This window comes from Tamandua tetradactyla, chromosome Y (genome assembly GCF_023851605.1).
Source record: "Tamandua tetradactyla isolate mTamTet1 chromosome Y, mTamTet1.pri, whole genome shotgun sequence".
Lineage (NCBI taxonomy): Eukaryota > Metazoa > Chordata > Mammalia > Pilosa > Myrmecophagidae > Tamandua > Tamandua tetradactyla.
In genome coordinates this window covers 15848265-15869380 of record NC_135354.1, presented here as the reverse complement: position 1 = coordinate 15869380, position 21116 = coordinate 15848265, and the positions used below count along the sequence as shown (strand labels likewise).

The following is a 21116-nucleotide window of genomic DNA, read 5'->3' as shown; positions in this document are numbered from 1 at the left end:
CTTTTTCACTTTTTTCTTATTTTATTCAGTGTTTGTGAAGTCTCTTTCCAGTCTCTCTTTTCTTCCACAGTGCAAAGACAATGGGAATATGCCACCTATATTTAGTTGTCTCTCTGGGGAAACTTTCCCAGGAATGTCTTATGCTTTAATCCTGATGACATCATTCCTACCAAATTCCTTCTGGGGGAATTTTATTTTTTCTAACAATGTCTTCAGTTTTGTTTGATTCATTTAAACTTTTCTCTCTGTGTTAATATTCTCTTGTGTTCATCTGTCATTTTCTTTGTTTCCCTTATTGCTTTTTTTTGTTACTTTCTTTAGTCTTTGTGCATATTTAGGACCATTTTATAAAAATCTTCTATGTCCCTAATCTGGTTCTCCTTCTTAATGGTCACTAATGCCTTATCTTGTTCGTTTGCATGGGCCATCATTTTCTGTTTCTTTGTATGTTTTACAGTAAATTGTTGCAGAATGGGCTTTTTGACATTTCAGTTAACTGTGAACACAGAGGCCTTATTCCTTAAGGTTGTATCCAGCTAATGTGGTAGAAGAGGCTTCCTTGAATATCATAAGCTTACAAAAAAGAAATAATGGAATAAAAAATCCTTATTTCTCCAATTTTGCAGATTGACCTGTGAACTATTTTTCTTCAGATATCCTCCATGCACATAATTTAGAGAAAATACCAAGTCAGAAATGTAAGGACTCCCTTTTCTTTTTCTGTGCATGGTCTCCTGGACATGTGCACAGCCTTAGGAATTCCTGTTTTACGTGGATCTGAAAGTCACCTTTTCTTCTAAAATTATTGCTTCTTCACACTCCTGTGTACCATCCCTTATGTTCCAGAACCAGGTAATCTTTGCCTTTGGCAGCTGCAACTTGACTATTCCTCAGCATTCTGGAGGAGAGATTTATGAGCTGTCTTTATATACAGAGCAACTGCTGAGGTGACAATCCCATAAGAACTGTCCTGGTTTAGTTCCTCAGGTCACCACAAGATATGTTGCCATGGATATACAGGCACAAATATGTACATGAGGCTTTTTGTGCACCTTCCAAAACCATGACCAGGAATTCTCACTGGGACTCCAGGTTGGTTTTCACCCTACACTGGTAAGGACATGGGAGAAGGACCAGCGGAGGGTGTCACAAGATCCTAAAGATTTTTTTTTTTTTTTAAAGGAAAGACAGAGAGAAGGAAGGAAGGATAGAAGGAAGGAAGGGAGGAAGAAAGGGAAACATCTTTTTTAAACATTTTCTTGTTTTATTGTATTTTGTTTCTCCGTTATTGTTACATGGGCTGGGGCCGGGAATCGAACCGAGGTCCTCCGGCATAGCAGGCAAGCACTTTGCCCGCTGAGCCACCGCGGCCCGCCCACAAGATCCTAAAGATTTTAAGATGCCTTTTTCTTGATTTGCTATTTGCATTATAATTACAGCCCTTTAACTATATTTCAAATCTTTGAGAAAGATGTTTCTGCCTTTTCTTTCTGGTTGTTCAAAGGTTTTATTGGGGGACAGACCCCTGGAAAATCTCATTTTGCAGTCTTGATTCAGGTTTATTTTAGTTTTGATTTGTATTTCCTTAATGATTAAAGATATTGAATATCTATTCATATGCTTCTTGGATGTTTTTATATCTTTGAGAAATGTCTTTCGAAGTCCCTTTTTAAAATTGGTTGTTTGTCTTAAGGTCTTGAAATGCACCCAGTTCTTTTTTATTTTATTAATACTAAACCCTTAATATTTCTATGCAATGCCAATATCTTCTTTCAATCTGTACACTGGATTTTCACTTTCCTGAGAGTGTTCTTTGATGCACAAAAGTTTTTTTTTCAGTTAAGAAGTTGTAGGTTTACAGAAAAATGCATAAAATACAGCATCCCTAAATACACCATGTTATTGAATTAGTGTGGTACATTTGTTACAAATTATGGAAAAACAATTATAATTGTACTGTTAACTACAGTGTGTTGTTTACAACAGGTTTCACTTCTTGTGTTGTATAGTTCTATGTTATCTGCTTTTAATTTTTATTCTAATAACATACATACCACCTAAAACTTCCCTTTTAATCACATTCAAATAAATAATTCAGGGCAGTTAATTATGTTCATAATATTGTGCTACCACTACAATCATCTTTTACCAGAACTTTTACAACAGCCCAAATAAAAACTCTGCTCGGTTTAAGCATTTACTCCTTATTCCCCCAAGCTGGCCCTGGTAACCTATATTTTAGTTTATGTCTATATGAAATATCTGATCCTAAATATTTCATATCAGTGAAATCATACAACATTTGTTCTTTTGTGCATGACATTTCACTTGACATGGTGTCTTTATGATTCATTCAGGTTATCGTGTGTAGTAGAACTTTATTCCTTTTTTATGACTGACTAATATTCCATTGTTTGTCTCTATATATTTTATTTCTCCAGTCATTGGTTAATGAACACAAGGGAGCTTCCATCTTTTGGTGATTATGGATAATACCTCTGTGACATCAGTATGTAAATATCTGTTTGAATCCTTACTTTCAGTTCTTTTAGATATATGCCTGGAAGTGGAATATCTGGGCCATATGTTAATTTTACACCTGACTTACTGAGGAACCTTGAAACAATGACTGCACCATTTTATATCCCTATCAATGATGAATCAGTGTTTCTATTTATCCAGGGCCTCTCCAACATTTGTGATTTTATACCTTTTTTTTTAAATAGCAAACTTTTTAGTATTTTATTTTTTACCACCATTTTATTCGGTGGTAAATGTGCTGTCATTGTGGATTTCATTTGTATTTCCCTAATAGCTAAGGATGTTGAGCATCTTTTTATGAGCTCTTAGCCATTTGTATATCTTTTCTGGGGAAAGGTCTATTCAAAACTTTGGCCAACTTTTCAGGGGATTATATGTCATTGTCTGTTGAGTTGTAGGATTTCTTTTTATATTCTGGACATTAAGCCATTCTCAGATAGATATGTTTGAACCCTTCAACTTCATTCTTCTTTTTCCAGGAGGCTTTGACTTTTTGCATTCTCTTACCTTTCCCTATGAATTTGATGATTCACATTTTCCCATTCAAGAAGTATGTTGGAATTTTGATTAGGATTGTGTTGAATCTGTACATCACTTTTTGTAGAATTAACACCTTAGCAATATTTAGTCTTCCAAATCATGAACGTGGAATATCCATTTATTTGGGTCCTCTTTGATTTCTTTCACCTGCTTATCAGTCCTTTGCATCTTTCCTTAGATTTCCTTCTGAATATTTGAATATTTTTCTTGTGGAATTATTTTCTTGATATTTTCTTCAAAGTACTTATTAGTAGTGTAGTGATTAGAAGTGATTTTTCATTGTGGATCTTGTCTCCTGTCACTTTGATTAATCATTTATTATTTCCAGTAGCTTTAATGTGGACTTTTTCAGGATTTTCTGTTTTTAGAATCATGTCATCTGCAAGCAGGGGAAGTGTCACATCTTCCTTTCCAGTGTGTTTGCCTTTTCTTTCTTTCTCTTGCCTAATTGCCCTAGAAAGAAATTTCAGTATGATGTTAAATAACAATGGTGACAGTGAAGATACTTTTATATGTATTATATATATTATATAACATTTACACTATATAATATGTATTTTTAATATTTTATAAATCCTATTATATTTATAGCTTTTCTTCAGCCTTCCTTTCGCACCTGGGATGTATCCGATTTGGTCAAGTGGTATAATTCTGTTCATGTGCCATTAAACACATCTCGCTAGTAGTTTTTGAGGATTTTGCATCTACATGCTTAAAGAATATTGGCCGGTAGTTTTCTTCTCTTGAATTATCTTTATCTGGCTTTGCTGTTAGGGGAATGCTGGCCTGAAAGTATGCTTTAGGAGTGATCCCTCTTCAATTTTTTAAAATGTTTTATCAGAATAGGTATTAATTATTTTTGGATTGTTTGGTAAAATTCACCAATGAAGTCATATATTCCTTAACTTTTCTTCTTTGGGAAGTTTCTGATAATCGATTCAATGTCTTTACTAGTTAAAAGTTTGCTAAGAAGTGCTTTCGTACTTGGGTCAGTATAGGCAGTTGGTGCATCTCTAGGAATTCATCTATTTCATGTGTATTAACTATTTTGTTGGCATACAGTTATCAGTAATATTCTTCTCAGTCTGTTTATTTCTGTGAGGTTGAGGTTGGAGGTCATGTGTTCCTATTCATTTCTGATTTTGTTACCTCTCTTTCTTTGTCAAGGTAGCGAAATATCTGTCAAATTTATTGATCTACTTAATAAAGCAATTTTTGTTTTTGTATTCTCTGTTTAATTTAAATCTACTCTAGCTGTGTTATTTTCTTTCTTTTGTTTGCTTTGGGTATAGTTTATTATTCTTTCTCTACATCCTTCAGTTTTGAGCTTAGATCTGTTTTTTCTTAATGTAAGCAGAGGTATAAATTTCATACTCAGCTCTGCCTTTGCTGCATCTCATACATTCTGGCATGTTGTATTTTCATTATCATTTGCCTCAAGATATTTAATAAATTCCCTTGTGATTTCTTCTTTGACCTACTGGTTGTTCAAAAGCACGTTTAATTTTCATGTATTTGTGAATTTTCCAGTTCTCCCTCTGCTGTTATTTCCAGCTTTATTTTCTTGTGCTCACAGACACACATGTGAAACATATATGTTTCACAATTTTTAATTTATCGAGATTTGTTTTGGAATCTAACACATATGTCTTTGCTGGAGAATGATTCATATACACTTGAGAAGAATATGTAGTTTCTCATTCTTGAAGTGTTCTATATATGTCTGTTAGGTTCAGTTGATTTAGGGTGTCGTTTATTTCTTTTCCTTATTTATGCTCTGTCCAAATATTCTAACCATTACTGAAAGGTAGAGTTGAAATTTCCTACTGCTAATGTATTAACATCTATTTCTCCTAACAAATATGTCAATATTTCCATCATATATTTTGGGTCTCTGCTGTTATGTACTATTTATGCACAGGGTGTTCTTGCTAAATTCACCCCATTTTTAGTAAAATAATTCTTTGACCCAACAAAAGACTTTGATTTAAAGTCTATTTTTATGATATGATTTTAGCTTTTTTTCAGCCCTCTTTTTGTTGTTACTTGCTTGGTGTAATTTTTCCTATCTATTCACTTTCAGCCTACTTATGTCTTTGAATTAAAACTGAGTCTCTTGTAAACAGCGTATGGTTGAATCACGTTTTTATCCATTCTCCTGATCTCTGCCTTTTGATTGGAGAATATAATCCTTTTACATTTAAAGAAATTACTGATAATGCAGTACTTTCTTTGGTCATTTTGTTATATTGTCTGAGTCACATGCATTTTTTGATCCACGATTTTCCTTTAATGTTTTTTGCCATATATACTTTTATTTTGTTTTATACTATCTTGAGTTCTTTTTCGCTTCTTTCTAAATATATTTTGCATGTATTTTCTTTGTGCTTACCATTAGGGTAAAATCTAAAACAATCGTTTTGATTTGATACAAGCTATGCTGGTTTGAAACTGTTATGTACCCCAGAAAAGCCATTTTCTTTTAATTCAATTTTCTTTGGACATATTTGGGGTGGAACCTTTTGATTAGTTTGTTTCCATGGAGATGAGACCCCACCCATTCAAGAAGGGTCATATTCCACTTTCTGGAGTCCTTTAAGATGGAACCATTTTGGAAAAATCCTCAGCGCCAACAAAGAGAGAGACCTTTGGAGATGCAGAAAGTAAATGTTCCAGGGAATGCTGTTTCAAATAAGAAGTTAGGATAGAAAGTTAGCAGATGTTGCTATGTACCTTCCCAGATGACAGAGAAACCCCTTTCTTGAGTCCAGGTCTCTTTCTCTGGATTCCTAAGACTGGACATTTTTATGCATTTAGAACTATAAACTTGTAACTTGTTAAACTTCCTTTATAAAAGCCAACCCATTTCTGGTATATTGCATTTCTGGCAGCATTAACAAACCAAAAAATGATTTTGGTACCAGAGAAGTGGGATACTGTGGTTTGCAAATACCAAACATGTTGGAGTGGCTTTTTATAAGAGTGAACCCATTTCTAGTATTTTGCCTTCCTGGCAACTGAAACAGTAGTTTTAGCTTTTATAGCCTTAAATAGACAAAGCAGTCAGGATCCAGAATATAGCAGCAGAAGTGGGAAACACTAGAAGAAGGAAAGCTGTTTGTTTGATCAGCGTATCCTGTTATCCAGTAGGCCCTTCTTTTTGTTGATTATCTGGGATTTTTATCTTGTCCTTCAACCAGAGGAAGGTGCTGATGTTAGTACATATGAAGCTTCAGTCCTGCAAGCAGAGCAACGCAGGGTCCATAACAGCAAAGGAGCAGAAAGTAAATTTTTGAGATGAAATTAACAGCAAGCTATTTCAACAACAACATTTTGGCTCAAAATAACTCGAGGCTGCTTTTGTGAAATGATTTTTCTTTAACTACCGAATGCTAGGCATTTCTTTAACTAAAGGATTATATAGAGCATTTTATATCATCCAACTATCAAAATCACTTAGAAATCCACAGTCTTGCAGACTTTTTATTTCTAGGTTTTCTTCCAAGCATTTATAGTTGTAGGTCCTGTCTTTGTATCTTTGATCCATTTTAAGTAAATGTTTGTATAGACTATGTTAAACAGCTGCCACTTCATCTTTTTGGATATAGATATTTAGTTGCTCCAGACTATTTGTTGAAGTGGAGAAGGCTTTGAAGTCACAAAATGTGAATTCTCTTTCTTCCTTGTGTCCATGATTATTTCTGTATTTGAAGTTCATTGGACCTATGTAGGAATTTTAGAATCTACTTTTCCATTTCTTCACATCATTGTCATTTCAGTTTCATAGGGATTGCATTAAGCACAAAGATCATTTTGGGGTCTTATAACATTTGAAAAATATTGTCTTCCAATCCATGATCATTTTAAGCCTTCCTTAATTTCTTTCTGCAATTTCTTTTGTAATTTTCACTTAACAAGTTTTGAACCTCATTGGTTATTTTATTTTCAGACATTAAAGCTATTGTAAACGGAGTTGTTTTCTTAATGTTTTTTTATAAATAGCTCACTTCTACTTATTGCAAAAAGAAAAAAAGAAACACTTGCTTAGACAAATTGTGTAGATAAATCCATACCTGCAACTTTTCTGAATTCATTTATTTGCCTTAATTGTTTTATGGGCCTTCTTTGTAATTTACATATAATATTATCATATGATATATATATATATATATCATATCATAACTGGGAGGGAGAACTTTACTACTTCTTGTCAAATTTGGTTGCTTTTCCTTTGTTTTTCTTACTTAATTGTCCCAGCTAATACAATGTTTAATACCATGTTTAATAACAGTGGTATGTGTAGGTCTCTTTGCTTTATGTTGCTGATGTTAGGAGGAATGTTTAGTATTTCACTCTTGACAGTGATATAACCCATGTTTTAATATTTGTCTTTTACCACGTTGAGGAAGTTTTTCTATTACCTGTGGGCTGAGTATATTTTATTATGGAAGAATGTTGGAATTTTTCAAATGCACTGTTTAACTGAGAAGATCTTTCCCCCCCTAAATTCTGTTGATTTAATTGATTTTCATATGTTGGACCATTCTTGCACTCCTTGGAAAATTCTACTTTTTCATAGGGTATAACTATATTGGATCAGGTTTGCTTGTATTTTTAAAAGAATTTTTGCATCAAAATGATAATGAAAGATTGTGGGAAGATCTCCAAGACTCAATCATTTTAGCAGGAAAATTATTAAATAGAAAGAAACAGTCTACAGATTATTTTTTGAAACTCTGGACACAAGAAGAACACAGTACAGCATTCAGGGAAAAGCAGGAAGGAAAGGGTGATAAATTATGAAAAAGAACTGTGTGGGGCTGCTATGCCTCTTCGAGGCTTAGTTGGTTGAAGGACAGCATTTTCTGGGAAGGACAAGAAAGCTGAGCTTTGGGGAACAATGGAAGAAGCTCTTGACACCCTTCCTGATTCCCTTCCTAGGGAAATTTAGAGCTGGTCTGTGTCCCATTTATAAGGACCTGTACTGTTTCAGCTATGAATAATAATTTGGGAAAGTTCACTCTCGTGTGTCCTTCCTCTCAGAATTATCTCCCAGGCAAAACCAGCTTGAGATAATGAAACAACATGTAACCATAAAGGAGGACAGTCTTGGGCAAAGGCATACTACATTCAAACACTCAGAAGAGTGAGTTCTATTACTTGGGAAACAGAGAGGACCAGCAAAGTTCTATAATATGGGAACTCTAAAACATACAACAAGTGAAAACCCAGGACAAGACAGGCCCAGACAGATAGGGAAAATCCTGCACACTGCATCCAACTTGAGCAGACCTTCATGATAGGATGTGTGAAGCTCAAGAAAATATATGTATTATCACAAGCTGGTTGCAAATTCAAGAAATAAACATCTCAGGAAATAAATCCTAGAGTTAACAATTTAAAATATTAAAATGTGCTGTGTGGCACAGAGGAGTTTGAGACAAACAATGAATCGGGAAATGATGACCCATCCAGGGAAAAGTATAAAATCCCAGGAAGCAGCAATGAAAAAGACAAGAATGGGGTCTTTTTCATAAAAGACAACACCAAACAAAGATTTTACAAAATGATATTAAACATGCTCAAGGAGATACAGCAAAGAGAAAGAAGTCAAGGATACCTGGAAAAAAGTGATGATCAATATGAGAATCCTTGTAGAAATAGAAATATTGAAAAAGGAAACAAACAGACTGGACTGACAGAAGAAATAACAAGATAACAGTATATTCACCATGGAGTCATAGAAGGAGAAACAACAGAGAAAGTGGCAGAAGGAATATTCAAAGAAATAATGACAGAGAATTTTCCAACTCTGGAAGAAGAAGTGGAATTGTTGCCTCAAAGCAACCCGAAGAAAACCGAGCAGGATAAATGTGAAAATATTTACATACTGTATCATATATTGATGATGCAATCAAATGCAAATGACAGGATGGAGTTCTGAAAGCTGCAAAGGAAAGCAGCATGTTTCATACAAGGGAGTCCCAATAAGACTGAGTGCCAGTTTCTCATCAGAAACTATGGAAGCCAGTGGGTTGAAATGCTTAGAGTGTTGAAAGCAAACAGCTGCCAACCAATAGTTCTCTATCCAGTGAGATTTTCTTTTAAAACTAAGGTAGAGATTAAGTCATTCCCAGATAAGCAACAGCTGAGAGAATCCATCACTACTAGACCTGCCCAACAAGCAATGCCAAATGGATCTCTTCAGACTTCTTTGAACTTAGACACTGTTCAAAGTGGCATAGAGATATAAATACCTGCAATAAAATGAAACCATTTGCATAATTATAAATGCCAATATTTTTATAATGTATTGTTTTGTATTTAACTCCACCTCTTCCTTCCTACTGGTCTTAAAATACACATGCATGAAAAGTAATGATAAAACTATGTTTTGCAGTCTACAATGTACTCAAAGTTATGTCATAACAAGTGTACAAAATTAAACAGATGGGTGTTTAAGGAATATATGCTGTTGAAGTTAAGTTGGTGTCTTATATAAGTTGGTATCTTATATATAACTATTATATAATCAGGAAATGATGATATATGTACATACTATTGAATTTTAACTCCCTGGTAATAAGAAGGAAGACAGATAAAAAATATATCCAGAGAAGTTATAACCGATATTTCTAAATTCTGACATACTGAATTATTTGTATATAACCTGGTCATTCCCTGAAATTTCAGATATCTATGTGACACCTGAGACTCAGAAAACTGAAGCTATGAAAGTCAGCATTACCCCATTCAACAACTGTTTACAAAGCTGAGAAAGTGATCAGACTTCATCTAGAAATATGAATGAAGCTGATCTGGATAGAAGAAAGGTGAAATCAGAATTCTGGGTAAAGGGTGATATGGCCCATATTTTCAGACTTCAACCTCTGTGTGAGATCAAAGGGAGAGGTGTTTATTTAGTGCAGAAGTTGTATTTTTGGGAAGTGGGTGATCTAATTTAACTTGTATGGTCAGTTTGCTTGAACACCATAATTACATGAAATCTTGAATAGGGTGTGAGACCTTGTTTGTTTGTACCAGTTAATGTGATGCCCTGCTATATCCCAGAGTATAAAAAAGTTTTTGTAAAATTCCCTTGACAGATTGGAGGGAAAGGAGGAAATAATAAACACCCTCATCTGAGGAATTCCTGATATTCTCACAAGCAGTAGGGACAACCAGTTCAATAAGCTGAGCCCTTGATATTATGGCTCAGCCCTATGAAACGTATTCCTGTGAAGGATACGCTAAGCCTGCTTATAATTATGTCTAAGAGATTCCCCAGAAGAGCCTCTTACATTGCTCAGGTGCGGCCTCTCTCTATTTAAGCCAACTCAGCAGGTGAATTCACTGTCTTGCCCCCTATGTGGGGCATGACTCCCAGGGGTGTAAATCTTCTTGGTAATGTGGGACCTGACTCTTGGGGGATGAGCCAGGACCTGGCATTAATGGAATGAGAAAGACTTCTTAACCAAAAGGGGGAAGAGAGAAATGAGACAAAATAAAGTTTCAGTGGCTGAGAGATTTCAAACAGAGTCAAGAGGCTATCCTGGAGGTTATTCTTATGCATTATATAGATACCCCTTTTTAGTTAATTGTGTATGGCAGGGGCCAGAGGGAAGTACCTGAAACTGTTGAGCTGTATTCCAGTAGCCTTAATTCTTGAAGAAGATGATGTAGCTTTTACAATGTGACTTTGTGATTGTGTCTGACACTCCTTTTATCCAGTGTATGGACAGATGAGTAAAAAAAAGAAAAGAAAATTTGATAAAGAAAGAAATAAAATAAATAAACAATAGGGGGAGATAAAGGGTAAAAATCAGTAGATTGAAATTCAGTGGGTCAGTGGAAGGGAGGAGTAAGGGATATGAGATGTATAAGTCTTTTTTTTTTTCCTTTCATTTCTTTATCTGAAGTGAGGCAAATTTCTAAAAATGTTCATGGCAAAGAACACACAACTATGTGATGAAAAAAAATACATATCCAGATAAAGAAGATAATTCACTCAATAAGGTATGATGCAAAAGAAAGATACATACAAAAGTAGGCATTATGAGAAGAATTGAGGGACAAAAAAGGTATAAGGCATCTAAAGGCTAAATATCAAATGGCAGAGGAAAGTTCTACAATATTAGCGGTAACTTCAAATGCAAAGGTATTAAACTCTCCAATCAAAAGACAGAGATTGGCAGAATGAATAAAAATACATGACCCATTTATAATAAAAATGCTGTCTGCATGACAGTCAACTAAATTAAAACATATAAATAGGTTGAAATTGCAAAAAATATATACACCCACACCATACCATGCCATGCAGTAGTAACTAAAGGAGCTGGTTTGGCTATACTGCTATTACATAAAATGAACTTTAAGTCAAGAAGATTTAGAAGCGAAGATGATCTTCCTATACTAGTAAAGCTGACAATCCAACAAGAATATATAACAGTTATAAACACATGCAGTACCAGCAGAGCACCAGAATATATGAAGCAAATAGTGACCAATGATGTGAGCAGTGGACAGTTCTGTATTTTTGATGGGAGACTTTAATACAACACTTTCAATATTGGATAAAGCATCTTGTCAGAAGATCAACAAGGAAATAAAGACGTGGTTGATGTCTAAACACGGCAGACCTAACAGACATATATAGAACATTTCACCCAACAAAACAGAATACACGTTCTTCTCAAGTACACAGGGATCATTCTCCTGGCTAGGCTATACTTTAGGTAACAAAACAAGTCCTAATAAATGAAAAGAAAATACTGAAATGATACAATATATTCCAACCACAATGGAATAAAGCTAGAAATAAATAATAGAGTAAGAAATAGAAAATTTACAAATATGAGATAACATACTTTTAAACAACCAATGAGTTGAAGAGGAAAGCCTAAGTGAAATTAGGAAATACCTTCAGGAAAATAGAAATGCAGCACATTAAACTTAAGGGTGCAGCAAAGATAGTGCTGAGAGGGCAATATACAGCTCTGAATGCTTTCATTGAACATGAAAAAAGGTTTTCAAATCATAGACCTAACTTCAAAACAGAAAAGAACTAGAAAATGTGGAGCAAACTAAATGCAAAGAGAGCAGATGGAAGGAAATAACAGATTAAAATGGAATAAATGAAATAGAAAAAAAAATAGAATCAACACCAAAAGTTGGTTCTTTGAAAAGATTGATAGAATTGACAAACCTTTAGCCAAACTGACACTGAAAAAAAAGGATGCAAATAAGAAAAATCAGAAATGAAAAAGAGACACATTACTACCAACTCCACTGAAATAAAAGGGACTATAAGACAGTACTGTGAACAACTGTATGCTCTCAAGTTAGATAACCTAAATGAATTGTACAAATTCTTAAAAATATGCCAGATACCTACATTTGTTCAAGAAGAAATTGTTCTCAGCAAACCAGTTACTAATAAGAGACTTACCAATGACGCAGAACTTCCCAATAAAGAACAGCCGGAGAACAAATGGGTTTACAGGGAAATTCTCCCAAATATTCCAAGACTTAACTGCAATTCTGCTCAAACGCTTCCAAAAAGTTGAAGCAGAAGGAACATTTCCTATTTCATTCCACAAAGACAATATTGCTTTCATATCAAAGGAAGATAGGGAAACAAGAAGACAAGAAAATTACAGACCAGCATCTCTTATGAATGTAAAATCGTTAGATTCTATCAAATTAGACAATGTTATTGAAAGAAGTATATACCATGATCATGTGGGACTTATGCATCATAATCAATGACTATAATACAGCACATTAACACAGTGAGAGGGGAAAAACACATCTTAATTGATACGGAAATGTCATTTGCAAAATGCAACATTTAAATAGCATAGCATATTTGCAAAAGGACAAACATATAGATCAGAGGAATTGAATTGAAAGTTTAGAAATCAACCTTCACATTTAAGGTGACCCAGTTTTTGACATGGGGCAGACCAATCAATTTGGAAAGATTAGTCTCTTCGATAAATGGTGCTGGGAAAACCAGGTCTCCATTTGCAAAAAAAAAAAAAAATTCCTCCTCCTGCATACCTTATACAAAACTTAACTCAAACTGTATCAAAGACATGAATATGAGAACCAGAACTATCATCTTCAGGATCTTATGTTTAGACAATGATTTCTTAGACTTTATGCCAAAGCACAAGCAACAACAGAAAAATATAAACAGAGCTCATCAAAATTTAAAGAACTTTTGTTCATCATAGGACTTTATCATGAAAGTAAAACCGTAGCCTACACCATGGAAAAAATTATTTGGAAACCACATAGCTGATAAAGGTTTTAATACCTAGCATATACAGTGAAACCCCTCAACTTAACAACAAAAAAGAAAGACAGCAGTTAACAAATGGGTAAAAGACTGGAATAGGTGTCTCCCCAAAGAAGATAAAATTAGAGAAGATAAACAGATGCCCAGAAAGCACATGAAAAAAAATGTTCAATATCAACCATTATGTGTCTGATGAGAAACCAGCACTTACTCTTATCTGGCTTCCCTTCTATGTGATGATGAATTGCCTTTCTGTTGCAGCTTTCAGAATTCTCTTTTTGCCTTTTGCATTTGACTGTCTGATTAGCATGTGTCTTCAAGTGGCTCTATTTGGATTTATCCTGTTGAGTCTACGTTGTGCTTCTTGGATATGTGCATTTATATTTCTCATAAAAGTTGGGAAAATTTTGCCAACATTTCCTCAAATAGTCTTCCTGGCCCTTTTCTCTCCTTTCCTTTTGGACACCCATGATGCATTTGTTTGTGTATATCATGTTGTCATTTATCTCCCTGAGATCCTGCTCAATTTTTTCCTCCATTGTTCTTTTGTTTGTTCAAATTCAAATGTTCTGTTTTCTAGCTCTGGCATCCTTTCTTTTGCCTCTTCATATATGCTGTTGTGTGTGTCTGGTATATTTTCAATTCCTGGTGTATTTTAATTTTAGTGAAGTGCTGTCTTTTCTTTCCATGAAATGTTTTTTTTCTTTGTAAACTTTCAAATTTTTCTCTAGGTCCACCCAGTGTTTCTTAACATCCTTTATCTCTTTAGCCAACTTGTCTAGAAGATTTGTTTGAATCTTTGACTATTTCCAAATTCTGTGCCTCTGACTAAAATTTTTCATTGACTGGACCATATTTTCCTGCATTTTAATATGCCTTGTGATTTTTTGCTGTCTGGCCATTTGATTATAATGATGGGCTTATTGTCAAGAGAGAATTTTATTATTCTCTCTCTTGTCTAGGAGTTTGTTGTTGCCTGGGCTTGTATTAAGGCTCCTGTTTGACAACTGGATCATCAGTATTTCCAAACAAAAACAGGGCCAGGTTCCCAAGTGGGGGGCGTAGAGCCTCAGAATTTGTCAGGAAAGATTCCAAAAAGCACCCTTTTCCTGCTTTTTCCAAGCCTGCCTAGCAGCTGTTCAACTATCTATTCCCCTCAGCCCTACTAAGGCATTTTGCTATAGCTTTTTGCTGAATCCTATTCTAAAGTATCTGAAACAGTGGTACTGAAAGAGTCAAGAGAGGCTAAAACTGCAGAGATCCCATGTTCTCATTTTGCCAGTCAATATCTGGTTCACTGTTGGGATGGTTTCCCCCTCTGTAGTTGGGGCAGAGGACTCTCACAGCTGCCTTCAGTTCAAAGCCATCTCCAGGCAAATATCAGATCACCCACCACCGCTTCCCTCAAGAGTGGGCAATGAGCGCCAGGCGCGATGGATGAAATTCCCTGACCACAACTTCTTAGGCTGTTTCCTCTACATTTCTCTGAATGTTGAACTGAACTCCCCTTGTCCCCAGATCCCTTAACAGTTGATTTGGACAGATTCTACCTGGCCACTTGCTGCTCCTGGGAGAGAAGTAACTCCTGACATTCGCTTCCTACTCCTCTATTATGGAATTTTCTCCAGGGGACGTTTTCATATTCAGCACTCCTCAGCAGCTTATGTTCTGCCATGGGTTACTATGGGCTTGAGTCTGGATATCTTTTGGATTCTAATCTAATGTTGTGTCTTTACAGTCTGTGTGCCCAGTGGTTGGTAAGAAGATCTGGGCTGCTGCCTCTGAGCACATCCCAAGCTTCATGAGGCAGGATGATGGGATGGAAGAGGACCATCCTGTCTAGGATGGAAGTTTGCTTCCTGATATTTTTCAGTTGCCGTGATTCAGCTTTTGTGGGGTCCTTCTCCAGGATCTATCTTCTTCCAGGTTTCTAAGCAAGTGAGATTTGTCCTTTTACTCATTGAATCTCTGAGCAGGTTTTTTTTTTTTCAGGAAATGACCTCCATCACCATGTTGATGATGTCACCTCTGGATTGTCTTTTCATCAGCATATGATGTCATTTTTCTCTTCTAAATTTTTTAACTTAAAGTTTATTTTGCCTGACATTAAATTTGTGCCAAAGGTCACTTTTGATTAGCGAATGTCCTTTCAACTAATTTTTATCTTCGGATCTAAAGTTAGTCTTCTTTCGACACCATATAGTTGGATACTTTTTTAAAATCCATTCTACCGAACTCTACCTTTTAATTGGAAGGTTTAATAATTTTATTTAAAGTGATTACTGAAAAGGAATGACATTTCTGCTATCTTGGCTTATTTGCATGAAACTTAAAGGTCAGCCATAGTTCAGGTCTTTTCTGAACGTACATTCAACCTGAGGCATGCAGCATTCTGATTTCTCAATATGATCAAATGATTTAGAAAATCACCCCTATCCTTGTGTATCTCTCACCAGCATTATCCTTCTTTTGCTTTCCATTTGTTTACTGGTTGACTTGCCTGTAACCCTGTGCCCTAAGCGGCTGTAATTTAGAAATTTGCCTTAAAATAGTTTCAACGAATCCAGTCATGGAGGCGTCTTCGGTCCTGAAAAAGTTCCAAAGTGAAAAGCCTCCTGAGCTGTTCCCTCTTGGAGTCACACCGTGCTATAATTGTTAGGTTGGGGGAACTCGCCTCTTAAACCTTTCAATAATCACCTGTCTTTCTGTTGTGGGTTGCTGGTGCCACAGTGTCAATGAGGACCTTGTTTTCAAAGAATTGTGGCTCTGACTCCAAAACAAAACAGGGAAAGGTGCAAAATCCAACTACAAGCTGAGTGCTGATGGTAATATTAATTCTGATTAAGGTAGACGTGGTGCTCTGGGATTACAGGGGCACCAGTGACAGAAACTTTACATAAGCATGATTACAACAATAAGTACTTAGTGATTTTTAAATCTCAGCATGTAAAGGTTGTATAGAGTCATAAGACACATACTCTGATAAAGTGAACTTAAGCACATATAGAGCAGTGCATGCTGCCAGTGTTAATACATACAGATTAGTATGTGTAAGGAGTCACAGGATAAGAAGACATATGCCAACAGTTGCAGTTAGGCCCAATATGTGCACATATGATCATAGGCAGATGGTACAATCAGCTCACATGAAATGTATTACGGAGGCACAGGATCAGAGCCACATCCAATAGAATTACCAGTAATTCAGCATTGGCACTCTAAGCCAAGTAGGCCATGGCAATATATGGTCCTTCTATGCCACTGTTTGCCTTCCACTGTGTACCTGTAGTCCCATTATAATTCTTTGATTCAGTATCAAAAATCCTCCTCAGGCTAGTTTTCCTTACATTTATTAGTATGGTATGGAGACCCAGTTCTCAAAATTGCTTATATTGTGGGATTGTACTGTCAAATATGGTACTCAAATGTTTTTTTTCCTATTTGAGGAGCTTTTTTCCCCCTTCTGCCACCCATACATCATTTTTATTTATGACAGAAGGAGGATAGAGTGGCTTCTGGGTAGCTGTAGGCAGTGGATGGCTCTAAAATGATATTTAAGATTAGAATAAGAAAAGGGCAATTATCCGTGGCAGCAGTTACGAAGCTGCCTAAAACCTGTTTCTGGCTGAGTGGTGCCAGAGAGTGTATGGTGAACTCTCTCATCCAGAATCAAGTCATTTATCCGGAGGACCAGCTTTGACATCAGATGGGCAGCGGAATCAATCACTTCGTAACCCCACATTTCCCTCAATCAGACTGCTAGAAGCTGTTGGCTGTTCTGGACATGTGTTCCTGGTACTTATTCTGGACGAAGCTTCGATTCTCCGAAATGAGGCACTAGGCAATAACCTGCACTCAATGGTCGCCCACTCTTCGGTGACGAAAGATTCGGAGCATCGCGAGGATCTCCTTCCGGTCACGGCCGGTCGCATTTCCGGCACAAATAGCTGCGCGTGCGCTGTCTTAACTACAGACACGCCAAGAAGCTGCCCTCAAGTTTGGCTACCTGTAGGTGGAGGTGCTGGAAGTCACCTCGAAGGGACTTCTTTTCAAGGTCCATGATCCAGGAAAGGGATCATATGGCGAGTGAGGAGAGGTCAGGGTTCCCAGACAACCACTTGAAGCCGGCAGGTGGCCTTCTGGTAGGAGAGTCTGTGGGGCCTCGGGGGGAGCAGTCCCCAGAGAGCAGCAGCGCAGGGGCAGAGGCGCAGGCCGCAGCCGTGCGGGAGGTGACGGAAGGGCCCAGCGAGGAGACTGCGATCCTTTGGGTGGGGATGGGGCCGGAGATTGAGAAGCTGGAAGTAAGAGTTGAGATAGAGATCCGGGGCGAGACTGGGCTGGTGAACGAGGACGGAATGGAGACCGTGGCGGTAGTAACGGAAGAGGACGTGAAGGAACCTCAGGAGAGGCAGAAGGAGAAGGAGCAGGTGCAGTCAGACCTTGGTCCTTCGAGGACCCGGCCCTTCCTGGAGGCCCTTGAGGCTCTTCGGTTAGAAATGGAGCCGGTGAATGCCCGAGCACGCAGGGCCTTCTCTAGACTAAGGCGTAACATGTGGCAGAGGCGCAAGTCCCACCTGGAAAGCAGAAGTGCCATCATTCAGGGTTTTCCAGGTTTCTGGGTCAAAGCTGTATCCTTACTGTTGCTCATGCAAGAAGGCCTCCAGTGGGTGTAATTAGGGATGTAATGGTTGGAAAGGAAGCTCCCAACTGGGTAGGGAACACTTCCAGCTGGGGAGGGTATAGTTCTGCAAAAACAGCCAAAAATTTTGGAAAGGGGTCTGGGCTGAACACACTGACCAACCAGAGTCAGAAAACGTGGCTGAATTTGGGGAAATTTCCACTGGAAAGTAAATGCTGAGGTCCACATGCAGAATTAAGAACAGCACAAAGAACCCTTCCCACAGAGTAGGTATTTGTAGCACCTGTTCCCTGAAAAATATCCCACCTGATATGGAAGTCAAAAGACCATTCTAGTCACTCATGGGCTGTGCAGCGTCTGTCACAACCTCACTGAAAAGACACCATATCCTCAACACAGAAGGGTTTCCTTTGCAACAGCTATTGTCCTTGCTTGGCACCATTTTCACAGCAAGTACTGCCTTCCATACATATACCCCGTTTCTTTTCACTATGTGGTGCTAGTAGAACTCCAAACATAGTCACACAGGCAGAGGGGAAACACACAAACCCTGCCAGGATATAGTCTCACATGAATATCTCTATACCCTCAAATTGAGAGCACAGAGAAGAGGTAAAGGGTACATAAAATACACCAAGACCAGGAACTGTTTAGACTGTCCGTATGTTTAGTTTTTAGAGGAACAGAAAACTAAAAGAACCACAGACTATAAGGCAGCCTCCGATGAAGGGTACGGGTTGAGAGAAATAGGTGTACAATGTCAGGAGATATGGGAGATATGTAGTCCGTATTTGGTAGCTTGCCAGATGTGCTTTGCCTGCTTCTAACCCTTCCATTCATAGATTTCTAGGCTCCTTAACCCAGTGCAGATTCTGAACCATCCCCAGATGTCAGCTGTGATCACTGAGCAAGATGAAGACATGCTTAACTACATGACCAATTTGGAGGTAAGGCAGGGAATATCAATGCAATACAACTTGATGTTGGGGAGGGCAAGGGGGAATTACTCATCCATGGAAACAGGCAAGGGCAAGAACCCTAGAGAGAAATTGTATAATTCTACTCCACATCATCCTGACAGGTGGAAGAGATCAACCAACCCAAAAACTTTTGCAAGATCACATTTTTCTTTAGGAGCAACCCATACTTCCAAAATGAAGTAATCATTAAGGAGTATGACGTTGACATTACTGGTAAGTGGTGGCTCTCTAGATGGATCACGGCAGGTGGTAGGGGTGGGCCTTAAGCCAGCAGGATCCAACCCTTGGGTCCCATCTTCCTCTTTCTTCAGGATTTAGGGCTTCTCATTCAACTCCAATTCGCTGGTTCCAGAATTTTGAATGTCAGGCCTACAGTCGCAGGCACCAGAACACCAGCCCTAACTTCTTCAACTGGTTCTCTGACCACAACTTCACAGGATCTAATAGATTTGCTGAGGTGGGGCCACTCAGGGCACATCAGAAATGGCCTTTGTTGCATTCTGCTCCCCAGCTGATTGGGGAATGCAATCCTAACGCTGGCCTGACTCAACCTATTTCTTCTATCAGATCATCAGTGAGGACCTTTGGCTCAATCCCATGCAATACTACCCGAGGGAAGAAGAGACCAGGAGTGGGAATGGAGATAACAGGTCAGGAGCACAGGCAGTGGGAGCTGAAATGCAGTTGTCAGCTGCCTGCAACTCTTAGTTCTCTAGTGGAGCAACTGAAGTCAAGAGTAAGACTGCATGCAATCCCAGGTCATTCAGGGAATCACTCTGAGTCAGGAACATTGGAGAATTATTTCAAACAAGTTACAGCCGGCCAAGGTTAAACTGATAAAGAGCATGACCAGCTCAACACAGACAGTTGCAAAACTGAATCATTATCTCCGTTTCCCTGAACCGTCGTTCTGTGGTTATCGGTCTTATCCTCAGACTCATACATTTAGGTTTCGCTCACTCTAAGGCTACTCCATGACCTTCTCCAAAAATTGCTACAAGTCTCTGTGGAAATGCTCACCACAGTGTCCTATTGCTTTTCTGTTATAAACAATCTTTTAATTGTCTTATCCACCTTTCTACAAGCACACACACCCAATAGCAATACAGAAAATACAGACAGGGAATGGTGTAGGGATTATATAGCATTTAACTCATGGTGGAGGAAGTTTAAGAAACCACAAATGGGGAAGGGATAGTCTCCAGTGCCGGAACTAGAAGAATTAACATAATATTTTAATATTGTTCAGAGAAAATACAAGTTTTTAATATGTATATTCATGTTTGTGTGTGTATGTTCGTGTTCCAGGGCTCCTTCAGCTTTTGATGTGGAAATGATAGAATATCATAGTTTACCAAAAATAACACAAGACCTAAAATGCTACTTCAAAAACGGGAAATGAATAGTCAAGATGGTTCTCATGTGCAGAAGAGAAATGAAGAAAAAGGACTGGGTTGTAAAAGATAAAAGTGAGACACTGATAAACCTGGAGTGATAATAGTGAAATAAATACAAAAATATATACAAATGCAAATCCATGTATGTGCTTGTTGGGAGTGTATGCAATAAATAAGCAACCCCTCATGTTTGGCTTTTTAATCTGATCTAGGAAATTCCTAGTCTGGCTAGGGGATATGGGGACAGAGAGCTGGGCCTATGAATGTAGAGAGAACATTATGCTTTGAGTTTCTAGGTGAAGATGCAGTTCTTTCTAGTAGTGTGGTAGCTGGGATTGGGAGAAGGCAGAGACTACAGTTGCAAAGAGTTACTTTTTTTTTTTATTAGAGACATTGTGGGGTTACAGAACAATCATGAATAGCATATAGGCTTTCCATATATCACCCTATTAATATTTTTCATTAGTGTGGAAAATTTCTTATAGTTGATAGTAGCACCTTTTAATAATTGTACTTTTAACTCCATTTCATTGTTTGCAGTTCGCGGTGTAGTGTAGCTCTGTGGATTTCTTTTGAAATTTTTATTCTGTTACATATATGCAATCTACCGTTTCCCCTTTTAATCTCATTAATATATGTGTGTGTGTATATACATATGTGTGTGTGTATACACACATATATGTATAAAAATTGCAGTGCAATTAATTACATTC

At 37.4% G+C, this 21116-nt stretch overlaps 1 protein-coding gene and 1 pseudogene across 1 annotated transcript; one reads left to right on the top strand and one right to left on the bottom strand.

Moving 5' to 3' along the window:
* The window catches only part of LOC143672534 (poly(rC)-binding protein 1-like), a 94085-nt pseudogene extending 76766 nt beyond the window's left edge, over window positions 1-17319 (bottom strand).
* LOC143672590 (testis-specific Y-encoded protein 3-like) lies at window positions 17100-20583 on the top strand. The gene is made up of 6 exons (XM_077147181.1): window positions 17100-18015; window positions 18896-18973; window positions 19108-19219; window positions 19318-19463; window positions 19574-19656; window positions 20315-20583. The coding sequence occupies exons 1-6, from the start codon at window positions 17446-17448 to the stop codon at window positions 20406-20408; spliced, it is 1083 nt and encodes a 360-aa protein (XP_077003296.1). The 5' UTR covers window positions 17100-17445; the 3' UTR covers window positions 20409-20583.
* Window positions 20584-21116: the final 533 nt, after the last annotated feature.